At 41.0% G+C, this 13,679-nt stretch overlaps 1 protein-coding gene across 1 annotated transcript in view; it reads right to left on the bottom strand.

Annotated features, from left to right (window-relative positions):
• CACNA2D4 (calcium voltage-gated channel auxiliary subunit alpha2delta 4) overlaps positions 1–13,679 on the bottom strand; it is a 270,960-nt gene that overhangs the window by 182,801 nt on the left and 74,480 nt on the right. Inside the window, 1 exon segment of the mRNA XM_061582150.1 lies at positions 4,432–4,559. Within this exon segment, the coding sequence (XP_061438134.1) occupies positions 4,432–4,559 (128 nt within the window).

The raw sequence follows: 13,679 nt of genomic DNA, 5'->3' as shown, positions 1-13,679 counted from the left end.
GACAACGTGTGTGTATGTGTGAATGCTGTGTTTGCACTTGGCACACAAAGTGGCCTCCACCACCCTCTCTGGCTACTGTGCTGCATTTGCAGTATTTTAACTTTTTTGCATCTCAGGGCAAAATGTTTGCTTGGGTGAGTGTCCCTTAGTTGGTGGCAAGGCACGGTCTGGGAGGTGGTTAAGTGAGAGAGATTATGCTTGCTGGCTGAATGGGGGGGTTGCACTTGGTTTGACTTGCAAAGATCTGAGTAGCGGCCTCTGCCTCCCTCCCTCCCTCCCTTACCAGTGGAGAGGCCACCATTGCTATCTTATGGATAAAAAGAATTATTCTACTACCTCTGTACATGTGTGTTTATTTTTAATGTTCTTTTAGGCTACTTAGATGTGCAGCAGCCAAGGCCAGCACCTTGCAGGTGTTTTTTAAAGTAACTGAAATGTAATTGTAGCGATTACTTTTGAGAAAAAGTAAAGCAATCAGTTACTTTCAGAGCAACCGTAATGGCAATTATTACTTTTTGGGGCCATGTAATTGTAACTGTAATTTTATTACTTTTTAAAAGTAATCTTCCAAGCTCTAATCTAGGGAGGCAAATTTGTGGAAGATAGGTCTATCAACAGCTGACAGGGATGACAGCAGAAACTTCCAACTTCAGTGGCATTAAGCTGCAGAATACCAGTTTCAGGGAGGTGTGGCAGCACTGGAGGGCTACTGCTTTCATGCCCTGGTTGTGAATTTCCTGGAAACATTTGGCTGGGCATTGGGCAAAACAAGATGCTGCACCAATTTCTTGTCAGAGATACTACACATAATTCCAACTGGCGTAATGTTATGTAATACCAGAAGCAGAGGCCAAAGTGGATGAAGATGGCAAGAGTCTGAGAGAAGTGGACAGATGAAGCTGTAGAGACAACAGGCAAGGAGGTTGAAGGGCAGAAGGATGGAGAGAGGAGAGAACCTAAGAAAGGAGCGGAAATATTGTTCATGAGGATGCCTTCATTTCCAGATCCTGTTACCCAGCAAAAGGGCTAACCAATATAACACATTAGAATGCAGAATATTAGTTTCTGGAGATGTTTGACCATCATCACAAAGTGCTGCAGGAGGTGGGTGGGTTGTGAAAATAACCAGCAAGCATGTTACGCAATTTATGGATCGCCATAAAGTGCAATGTTACATGCAACACCATACGGTGGTGAGGGTGGAGAGAGAAGAAAAGTGCCTCTTCCCTTTCCTGGAGCGGCAGTTTGGGGATGGGATGCTATTGCATTCCCGTCTCTTGAAACAGTCCAAAACAACTTTCTAAAACAATTACTACATTTACCACCTGGCTCCCCTTCAGCCTTTTTACGCTCTGAATGTGGACTTTTACCAATTAGTGCCCATATTCATAAGAACTTATTAACATACTGGTCTAATCTAAGCAACTCAGCTACTAAGACTCTAGCGAAGGCCTGTTTCGATCAGTCCATGGGGTCCAGATTTTGGAAACAGAGATCCCTTAGCATTTATAAGCATTATCATTTTACGGTACAGTCTCCCCTTTTACTTGATAAATCCAAAATTCGTGCCCAGATAACACAGCATTCCAACTGGATAGATAAAATAACCATTCTTAACTCTAAGTTCTCAAAGTGGTTTGGTACATATAAATGTGAACACACAAGGGCTGATTATTTCCTAAATCTTCAATCAGTACATCTAAGACATGCATTTACAGCCCTCAGATTCCAAACCATGCCCTCTGCTATAACATCAGGTCACTACTTACAAACTCCATGGGAACAGCGTTTGTGTATCTGTCTCTCGGGGCAGGTAGAAGATTTGTCACATTACTTACTTGACTGCCCCTTATATAAACAACCAAGAGCTATTTATCTGGACCCGGTGATTAATAATTTGGGCACTACGGATGTCTCTCAAATTATTGTTCTCCTTCTTTCAGATAAAGATCCTCAAACTACTAACATGGTGGCCCATTTTGGTTTTGTTGCGCAAAAATTGAGGGCTAAATTCCTGAACGTTTCTGAATTTTAGAGACTTTGTCTAGGTTTCTGGTTACATATGTTATTACTCTGAGAATTTTAATATGGTTTTAAATAACTAATGTTTTATATGTAAAATGCATGTTTTAATTTTGCGTTGGCTTATGGCCTGGCAATAAATCTTGACTGACTGACTGACTGACTATCCTTTCCTGCTGTGTATTCCATCTATTGAATCATGGCTGGGATAAGCAGAGTTGACAAATGGTTGATTTAAAAAAATACCAGCCAGGAAAAAGCCAGGTTGGAATCTGCTACATCTAGACTGGAACCTGGCAGCATTAATGCAGCTATTCAGAGTAGAACTTGATAGATCATCATGAGCAAAGGCCAGAAGAATCTGGCAGATCAGAGGTGGAGCCTGAAAGGAATTGCACTGGATCAACAACAGCAATTAAAAAAAACTTTGTTTGGCCTGCTCTTGTTTACTAGCTTTTCAGCCCCAAAGCTGCGAGAGCACAGCTTTACTTATTGCACTAGTTCAATAATGGACAGCTAACAAATCCAGAAGTAAAATAAAGGGGAAACTGTATTTCCATTCCACCCACCCACCACCCCATTCACATCCTGGTTCACCTTATTTCCCCCAGTCTTGCCTTCCTTGCTCAGCTGCTGACTTCTCCACCCCCTCCCTCCTACTACAGTGCCCCCCCAAAAGCTTTGTAGCTACAGTACTGCATATTGCAGTGACAGTGCCTGAGTGCAGAAGGGTTGAGCAAGAGCAGAGAGTAGTTTCCAGATTACACAGATTTCACCCCCACCCATTCTTTTGTTGCAGTTGTCATTCTTGTTTATTGAGCAACATATTTTCCAACAGCACCCCCCTCCCAGCATTTTCATATGGTGAAGTCCAGCTCTGGATTGGGGAAAGAGGGGAGGAGAAGTTTTCTATTGGTTTCTTCCTATGTACAACCTTGGGGCAAGCACATATCAAATTGGTAACTGATTGATACATTGATATGTGCATTTCCTCTTCACAAAGCTGAGTGCACCTCCCCACCCTGCACATCCATCCATTACCTTAGTGCAATTTTGACACACCTGCTGCGTGATTAATGAAAGCATATGGCACACATTTCCCTCAGAGCACTTCTGCACTGGGCTAATTTTGGCTGGCTTAAAGTACCTTTCTGTGTGTCATTTTTCATGATGAGCAAAGCCCACAGTACTACACCACTGTGGCAAAAGAGTGAGATTTGATAACCACCAACACAGCCTTGCTCAAAACCTGTTCCTGCTGGACAGTTCCCAGGGTGGCCCTGTCCTCCTTGCTCAGTCAGTGTCTGCTCTGCTACTTATGTCTTCCCACACCACTTAGATTGTCCCAAATGGATTGCCTTCAATTCATGCAGATTCCTTTAAAAGTCTGCATACAGTGTACTTTTTCTTCTGATTATATGAATTGGGCACATACAGTTGTACATGTGTAAGCACTATGCATGTTTTCAAATGAGTGCGTATAGGTTGGGTGTAGGGTTCACCATTGCAATCCCTGCTCCAGGTTCAGTGTACACAGATGAAAATTCTAAAAAAGTTTTCTGCCTTTTTCACTCACTCCCAAATATCACTAATTGGGACCACAATACCTGATGGAACACCTCTTCTGACACAAACCCACCCATATACTACGCTCAACATCAAAGGCCCTCCTCCAGGTGTCTACTCTGAGGGAAGCTCAGAGGATGGCACCAAGGGAGACGGCCTTCTCAGTAGTGGCCCCCAACTTGTGGAATGATCTTTTTGACGAGGTGTGCCTGGGGCCAACACTGTTATCTTTTTGGCGCCAGGTGAAGACTTTCCTCTTCTCCCAGGCATTTTTACATGTTTTTTAAATTTGTATATTTGTTTTTAATGTTTTTAATTTTTGTAAACTGCCCAGAGCGCTTCAACTATGGGGTGGTCTATAAATGCAATAAATAAATAAATAAATATAATAGAAAGAATGAAAATTTCAGAACATACTTGTGGGCCTCTCCACTGTTTTATTCTGTCCAGCAGCATGACCATCTGAGCAGTTCTTTTAAAACTACATTTCCAGTTCCTGGTCTTCCAGGAAACCCCCTACCCCCAAAATAGATAGAATTGAATATTATTTACCTACACCATTATCTATGGTTCCAAAAAGGAAAACACCTTGTGCATTCTAGGAGTAAATGTAACTGGTGACAATTCATATGGCAGATCTATCATTAAAATGTTTGAATGGCTACAAAAACAAGCATATACCATGCCTCCAATGAACTCTGTGTGTTTGCTATTGTTCTGCTGGGGGGCTGAAGTGATGGTTGAAAATATCTTAACTTTCTGATCCTTCATTTGAGCTAAGACGCTGCCTTCTGATTGACTTAGCTTCAATTGCATTATAACACATGAATTACATAGAGTTACCTGAAGCTCCTTCAGAAGGAATGCTATAAATAAAGCTTCCTGAAGGATGTTCAGCTGCTCGGCGGTACCAAAGTGGGAAGTGGTCCATGGTGAAGATGCTGTCCTTATCATTGTGGGTCAAGAATTTCCTGGAAGAAGAAAAGCAAAGCATCTCTTTTTTCCTCATCTGGAAGTCCTACTATTGCACTTCAGAGTGTTCTTCAAAGCATTACACACACATTTTAATTTTTCTTTTTGATCCAATTTGCTTGAGCAAATTGTCTATATGACATCTAGCCTGGCTCTTTCTTTTCTGGCTCTCATGGTTCCCACCCCCCACACACATACACACAATTTCTATACTTGTAAATCACTTTGGAACCCATTTTGGCATTAAGTAGTAAACAAATAAATACTTTCACCTTCCATTGTCAGGTGGAGTCAAACGCATTGTGGCAACAGTGAAAAAAAACTTTCGTGTCAGTCTTCCACAACCCAGAATTGCCATATGGTGCTTTAGAGTCCCTCATTAATTTAGTGAAAAACCAGTGTCTTTAGTCTTCTAGTTTTTGGAGTCAATGCTAACCCCAACTGGAATAACTGAGAAACCATGCATGTTAGGCGACAGGGTGAAAACAACCCTGCAAAATGCTGTTAAAAGTTATTATTAGTTATTTGTCATGCCTACAGGTGCTTAGCCCAAAACCCGTTCTCTCCATTTCATGTGATAAAGGACTGTAGATGTTAAAGAAATAATATTTTCATAGGGTTGTATCCAATATTAATCAAACTCAGTGTAGACCCATTGAAATAATATAACATTATTAACTTAGGTCCATGAATTTCAATGAGTAGAATTTAGTTGGATACAAACCATAATAGACCAATAACTCACTTCCCGTACATTGCCACAAATGGTATCAGGGGTCAATAGAACATCAGTTTACAAAAGTCCTTTACAAAATTGAATAGTGTGTATGCTTTTAAATCAAGTTAGAATCTTCATTGTGACACAGAAAAACTAGGGTTATTTTCACCTCATACCTATCAGTTTGTGCAAAACTTATTGATTTAGCTTTTAAGATCACCAAGACCCCAACTGCATCTGTAAATGTTTGCAAGCAGCCTGCATGCTCACTTCAGCAGGTGCCCAGACTTAATGGCAATTCTCAGTCAAGGACCTTTACACAATCACTTTTCTCTCTGTTCACAGAAAGATCTTTGCAAAATGTGTTGTTGAAGGTTGCTCTCAACACTACTGGGGCATAATGTCACTTATCTCCTTCAAAAGAATCAGTATAGTCTGCAGAGTTTATTATCTGGTTCCGTGTTCAACTATCAATGTGAGAAACAACCTTGCCCCTGTACACTGTGTAATAAGTTTACCAACTATCTCCCACAATGCTTTGGGCCATATGAGAATGAATGCATAATCAGCACCTTTCAAAGGAAGATATCCAATGAAACAGTGTATGCCTTCCACAAGCAAAAAATCTGATTGTGTCTCAATTCCAAAACATGATATGCTTATGATGTATATATATATACACATCAGAAAAACTTGACTCTGGTTGGCACATTGAAAAAATAAACAAACCAGAAATCCACCCAGAGTTCCTCCTTGTCCACGGATCCAGAAGTTTCAACAGCAGAATTTTTGGTTTTCAAGATTTGACACTAGTTAAGTTATGTGACAAAGAAAGGAAGGACAGTGATTAATAACAATGCAGTAATCGCATGCCTAAAATCATTATTTACGATAATAAAACTAAATGTGGTGTGGACAACTGGGACCAGATGGTCAACATATATTTCAAAACACACAATCAAATACCAGCTCCCAGTGTTTTTCTTCAAAATCAGTCATTGTCTTATTAAATGCCGACATTGTTTGGAATCTGAACAACCAATAATGGATAGAGGATCCCAAAAGATGTCTCTTCCTAGTAGGCATGGACCTAGAGTTGATCTCTGGGTTGAATCTACCAACATAATTAAGTTGCCTGGGAAATCAAGAGAGACAGCCAGAACTGCCACTGCTGGCACAAAGAAAAGGGGGGGGGGTCAACACAATGGTAGAAAACCACAGCAATTATGTAAGAATTTAAGAATCACTGTTAAGGAGAATTCTTGCTTCAATTCTGTCCACTTAAACATGTTGGCACTGTCCCCTACCCATGCAGCCCCAGTAACCACTCCTCACTGCCACCAACAAACCACACTTCACATCTTTCATACACCACTTCTGACACATAACAATAATATCTTCATTCACCCACACATTATGCCTCCATAGTCAGAAGTGGTATGCTTCCTAATACCAGTTGCTGGAAACCACAGGAGGAGAGAGTGCTCTTGCACTCAGGTCCTGCTTGCAGGCTTCTCATGACAACTGGTTGGCCACTTGAGAACAGGATGCTGGACTAGATGGGCCATTGGCCTGATCCAGCAGGTTGCTTTAATTATTCACACCCTCCCCTTTTCTCAACTATCAGCAAAAATGGCCAATAACCATCCATTGACTCAATATAAAATTCTAGTCCCTCACATTAAAACAGCATGAGCCATGGGGGAGGGGAGGGTATTGTGCAAGAATCATAAAAAGACATTATCCAGTCATAACAAATCACAGGCACCAACAGACCCTCCCCAACCCATTCTTCACCAGTCCTCTTCCTCTCAACTCATAAAAACTCCCAACCTAAAACACATAACTTCCATCTCCCCAAGTCTCACTCAGGAAGACTCACCCTCAATTATGAGCCAGCCTCTCCTCCAGCTGGTTATCCACGCGATTCCCCCCCTCACCCTAAAGTATCAGTTCACACCCAGCATCTGTCTTTAGTGGTCCTGGCTCTCACCTAGAGGCAGCCTTCCACATCAACCAAGGAAGGTGGTACCCTTGTGGCATCTTGAAGGGAAGAATCAAAGGGTATAACCCCTTTGGGGTATCTCCCACCAGGATTGTTCTGCTGGTGGCAAACCACCAGCCATGGCAGGTCCCATAAAAAGTCTTTGTTCTCAGAAACGGGGCTGGGCAGCTTAATCTATCATTTCAATTTAATCTTTCTGTGCACACTCAGAAGTGCAGACATGCATGTTTCCATTTTTCTCATTCCTCTGTCCTCCCCACCTTAAACCTCCAAATTGTTTAGAAAATGTTATCCTATGTATGGGTTCCAATTCATAGAGTTATCTGACTGACTGACCATTCTGTTCAGCGGAGCGATTTTCCTATATTCCTTAGGGGCCTTTTCATATGGTAAGAGGTCCTTTGCTGTCCTCTTCCTTCAGCTTTTTTTGTGTCCAGCACATCCACACCCAGTTACTAACATAAGGAGTGATATTGCAGATGATGAATTGAAACGAGCACTTCCTCTTTCACAGTTCAGTCTCTAATCCTATGCACAACTACCTGGGAATAAGCCTCACTTGAACAATTTGTGACTTATTTCTGGGTAAACAGACACAGAATTGTGCTGTTAGCCTCTTATGCTACACTAGCTGCTATTAATCTTCCATTCCTGTTTTCACCACTCTGCCTCTCCTCCCAACCCCAGAAGAAGCATGCCTAATGAGCCAACACAGCTATAACAGCAGAAGCTACAAGGTGAAACAAGCCACATTCGCACTGTATGTCATGTCTTGCTTTAAAGGACCCCAAAGCATTTTTTTTTACAAACTGTATATATTGTACACAGGTAAAAGTGTGACTTTATCATCCATTATAGAACCACTGCAGAGAGGGACGGAGTTGTTCTTTTACAGCTCACAGCTATACTATGCAAACGTTTTAGGACACAAAATGAATTGTGCCTACCTGGGGAGATTTAAAGAGACATGCTAAGCTCTCAAACAAGGCTTTGGCTGTATAAAATGGTCTATTTCCACCTTTTCCCCATAAAGAGCCTTCTGCTATTTTAAAAGCACACAAAGCAATCAAAAAAGGAGATCAGAACAAAATGTCCAAAACATTTTGCTTCACTAAAATGCTGATGTGCAACCATATAGCAGAAACTCCTTTATCTGACTCTGAGCTAATAAAGCTCCTGGGTATCCAATATATTAATGTTTATTATATACATTCAACTTCTGATTATCTGTATCCCTGGCTATCTGAGTGCTCCTCTAGATGACCTGGAGCATTCATCTAGATTTGCTTGCACAATGATTACACAGAGGTTAGACTATGTCCAGTTTTTATTGAGCATTTGTTCTCATTTGAAGCAGGGAGGTTATATGACAATTAGCATTCATTTTGAATTATCCTGATTTGCTTGCACAGTGGTTATATGTTTTCCTACGAATCATTTGTTCCCACACCTTTGAGTGTATTTCCCTGTCACTTTCCTCACTGTAAAAAGTCTTTTTAAAACAAGAGGATTTGTTGCACCAGGGCAACAAACTGCTTTAATCCACTTTAATTGCATAAGACTAAATTTCCAGTATGCACTTAAATCCCTCCTACAAAATACTGACAGTCCGGAAGTGGCCTGAATGTTTGGAAGCCCCTGAGTCTGTTGAGTTCAACGAGAGGTTGTTGTTGTTGCTGGTGGTGGTGGTTTATTTCTACCCGGCCTTTTGGCCAAAAGGCCCTCGAGGCGCCTTATAAAAAATAAACACAAATATAAAAATACATCAATAAAAAAACCCAATACAATTTACAAAAAGCAGCAGTTACAACATCCAATAATAATACATTAACAAATCACAAAACAAAAATTCACTCCTCTCTCTTCTTGGCCTTCTAAAAAGGGGCCCAGGAGAAAAGATGGGAGACAAACGCTCATCTCCAAATTAGCAGAGACACATACAAAAGCAAGAAAAATTTTTCTGAAAGGAACAGGGAGAGGAATTGACCATATCTACTTGCATCTGGCCTTATTACAGTCACCTGGTTTGGCAACAGAGGAAAAGGAAACAGACTTACCCCATTATGCTCCCCTCCCCACATATACAGAGAATTCATTGGGCATTCTTGAACCTTATGCTGAGAATGCTCAACTGAAACATCAACTTATCTAACAAACTCTAGGAAATCATAGAATGGTTCACACATGCATGTTTATCATGTGATGGCTACAGCATCAAATGATTGCTTGCATATGTGAATGGACCATCACAAGTAGAATTTTCATATCTTCTCACAACACCTCAAACACTCTTTTCAGTGGAGTTACATTCAGCTTCTGGTCATCAGCTAGTGTACATGTGTGTGAACATAAGCCTATGTTCTTGAGAGGAGCACACTGTGTCAGATGTGTATTTATTTAAAAGAGTTATACATTCTGCCTAATTAGATCTACAAGGTACTTACACTAAGATTAAAAACCAATACAATAATCTAATATGACAAAACAGCAACAGAACATAAGCAATACAATACACAGTATCTTGCATGACAAATCAAAATCAAGGCTTTCTACAATTATCTCCACCAAAAGGTTGGGCAAATAAAATAGCATTCACCTAGTACCAGCACACCTCTTTTTTGCTGCTCATGGGAGCCATTTTGTTCTGGCACCCATAGTTTGGAGTACCGGCATCTCATTATTATTATTTTTTACCAAAAAAGCACTGTCTAGTACCAAAGAGAAAATGACATAAGTGCTAGGTATGTATATTCGGGGATGGCATTCCATTTTTAGGACATCACAGTGGAAAAAATCCTGATAGCCAATATATGTAGCTTTTTGAAAGTGGGGAACCTCACCAAGCAGGGCTTCTGCTGATGATCTCAAGGAAGAAGTCTTTCCCTGTAACTAAATCTTTCTTTCTTTCTTTCTTTCTTTCTTTCTTTCTTTCTTTCTTTCTTTCTTTACTGGAGATGCCAAGGGCTGAACCTGAAACCTTCTGCATGTAAAGCATGTGACCCACCACTGAGCTTTGATCTGCTACCCTGATCCCAGGCATTTTTAGGATTATATGCATCAAGCCAGTGCTGGGTGGCCTACATGGAGCATCATCTCAGTTTCAGATGGTACGATGAACTCAGACTTGACAAATACATTGATTGTTGCACCAAATGGGAGCCTTGGAAAAAACACATGCTTAATAGGCCAAAACTGATATACAGTTTCCATCTTGCAGCTCACAGTACCTATTTCTATTAATGTGACCTGTTTCCAGAACCAATACAAATCTGACATTAATGATTCTGTAATACTCACTGCCCTTACATGCAGGCTCAAATTATGCAATGGATCCTCATTAAATCATCATTGTCACCAATAGGTAAGGGCTAGTTCACACAATAACTGGCTCACACAAGTAGTTTTAACCTTCCTTAGGTATGTATTTGTGGCAACAGTCCAATTGATTACAGATATGCCAAGTAACAGTTTCTGTGTTCACTTGTGTTATCTTACACAGTTGCCCTCATCATGGAAATGGTATCTGCTATATATGTGACCACCTGGATTGCAAATTATGTTGGTTTATATGAGTGCATGTTCACACACTTTGCATTTGAGCCAGATCTGCTCAAAGGGACATGAAACTAATTGGGTGAACCAGTTCTAACCGTGGTTTTGCAGTGCTGCTGTGCAGAGCTGTTATTCAAGAATGATTAAATACATTTTAAAAAGCACCCCTGTGCATACAGATCATCTAACTATACTTTACCTCTTGTGGGATAATCAAGATTTAAAATATGTAATTATGCAGGATTTGAAAACAGACAAATAGAGACCTTTGCTTTTTGCATATTGGAAAGACCCTCCATGGTTTCAATCAACTGCAATTCATCTTAGGTGTTGCAAAAGACTCACTATGAAGACATCACTTTCCTAACATGTTTGAAAGTTCACAAAATAATTAAGATGATGTCTTATTAGGCTATCTTCTGTTGGTAGAAACAATCCCAATCCTTAACAAAATTTGTGGGAACAATGTGTAAACTCAGGAACCCATTTTAATTCAAGACCCTTCTACTTTTTAGCCCTGATCCAACTAAAGTTAATCATGTTAAGTCCCATTGAAATCAATGGGAGAACTGAGTCACGAATAACTTTGATTGCATCGAGCCTTCCCGGAAAGTTCAGTAGCTTGCTTTCATCACCCAAAGCAAGTGGCCCTGTAAAAAACATTCCCCTTAATTAGACAATGACAATGAATCTATGCCAGAATTCAAGTCTTTCAGAGGCAGAAAGACAAAAGATTAAAGCCTTGAGGTGAATAGCAGTGAATGTTTGTTAATTAGACATTTGTCAATGTGGAAACGAAATGTAATTTATCCTGTGTGTGAGGAAATGAAATGTTAACTGAAATTTCTGCACAGGGTTAGAATGATGATGATGCAGTTACACCTGCAATCTGTAAGCTATTTCTGTTTGAAGACTATAAACACAGGAAATTGCATAGAGCCACAGCAGAAGCAGCATGTAGGCAGTTGTACATACTGGGAGGTAGTATCTAGTGCAGGCTGAAGTCTGGGTACAGTCTGCTGCATGAGGGTTACACATGGTACATTGTATGGGGAAACACATGAGTTTCTGCATTGCTGGATGTGGTTCTTGGTCCTCTGCCTACTGCTGGTGCGACAATTTTTATTTCTGCATATAGATTGTGCCTATCTAGCAATAGCCCAAGCAAGCTGATTAGACGAAAAATAAAGCTTGTTCAGGAAATAGCAAACCCAGCCAAAATAAAATGAAATATAATAAAAACCAATCACAACCTATATCCACCTTTAGAAAATTATTGGTACCAGGTCTCAGTCTACCAGAATCGAAGCCCCCTGGCTGAAAGTCTAGATTGTAATACTTTTTCCCCACCTGGTGGCACTATTGTCCACACCAAAAAAGCTGGGTTGTTCATGTGCAACATGTAATGGGCAAGAAGGCACACAGGATGGTTAGTCCAACAGGACTGAGTTGCAACTAAACCCAACACACACAGACAAAACAGAAGCATGGAGGTTGCATCAAGTGCAGCTTCATGGAGTATGCTCCACTGTGCAAGATCTTTGTTTAAATTCTCACAATGTGGATTCATAGCTTTTCACCATACAGTTGGTAATCATAAGAACATAAGAAGAGCCTGCTGGATCAGGCCAGTGGCCCATCTAGTCCAGCATCCTGTTCTCACAGTGGCCAACCAGGTGCCTGGGGGAAGCCCACAAGCAGGACCCGAGTGCAAGAACAGTCTCCCCTCCTGAGGCTTCCGGCAACTGGTTTTCAGAAGCATGCTGCCTCTGACTAGGGTGGCACAGCACAGCCATCATGGCTAGTAGCCATTGATAGCCCTGTCCTCCATGAATTTGTCTAATCTTCTTTTAAAGCCATCCAAGCTGGTGGCCATTACTGCATCTTGTGGGAGCAAATTCCATAGTTTGACTATGCGCTGAGTAAAGAAGTACTTCCTTTTGTCTGTCCTGAATCTTCCAACATTCAGCTTCTTTGAATGTCCACGAGTTCTAGTATTATGAGAGAGGGAGAAGAACTTTTCTCTATCCACTTTCTCAATGCCATGCATAATTTTATACACTTCTATCATGTCTCCTCTGACCCGCCTTTTCTCTAAACTAAAAAGCCCCAAATGCTGCAACCTTTCCTCGTAAAGGAGTCGCTCCATCCCCTTGATCATTCTGGTTGCCCTCTTCTGAACCTTTTCCAACTCTAGAATATCCTTTTTGAGATGAGGTGACCAGAACTGTACACAGTATTCCAAATGCGGCAGCACCATAGATTTATACAACGGCATTATGATATCGGCTGTTTTATTTTCAATACCTTTCCTAATTATCGCTAGCATGGAATTTGCCTTTTTCACAGCTGCCGCACACTGGGTCGACATTTTCATCGTGCTGTCCACTACAACCCCGAGGTCTCTCTCCTGGTCGGTCACCGCCAGTTCAGACCCCATGAGCGTATATGTGAAATTCAGATTTTTTGCTCCAATATGCATAATTTTACACTTGTTTATATTGAATTGCATTTGCCATTTTTCCGCCTATTCACTCAGTTTGGAGAGGTCTTTTTGGAGCTCTTCGCAATCCCTTTTTGTTTTAACAACCCTGAACAATTTAGTGTCGTCAGCAAACTTGGCCACTTCACTGCTCACTCCTAATTCTAGGTCATTAATGAACAAGTTGAAAAGTACAGGTCCCAATACCGATCCTTGAGGGACTCCACTTTCTACAGCCCTCCATTGGGAGAACTGTCCGTTGATTCCTACTCTCTGCTTTCTACTTCTTAACCAATTTCTTATCCACAAGAGGACCTCTCCTCTTATTCCATGACTGCTAAGCTTCCTCAGAAGCCTTTGGT

This window comes from Rhineura floridana, chromosome 8 (assembly GCF_030035675.1).
Source record: "Rhineura floridana isolate rRhiFlo1 chromosome 8, rRhiFlo1.hap2, whole genome shotgun sequence".
NCBI lineage: Eukaryota > Metazoa > Chordata > Lepidosauria > Squamata > Rhineuridae > Rhineura > Rhineura floridana.
This window is presented reverse-complemented; position numbering and strand designations above follow the sequence as displayed.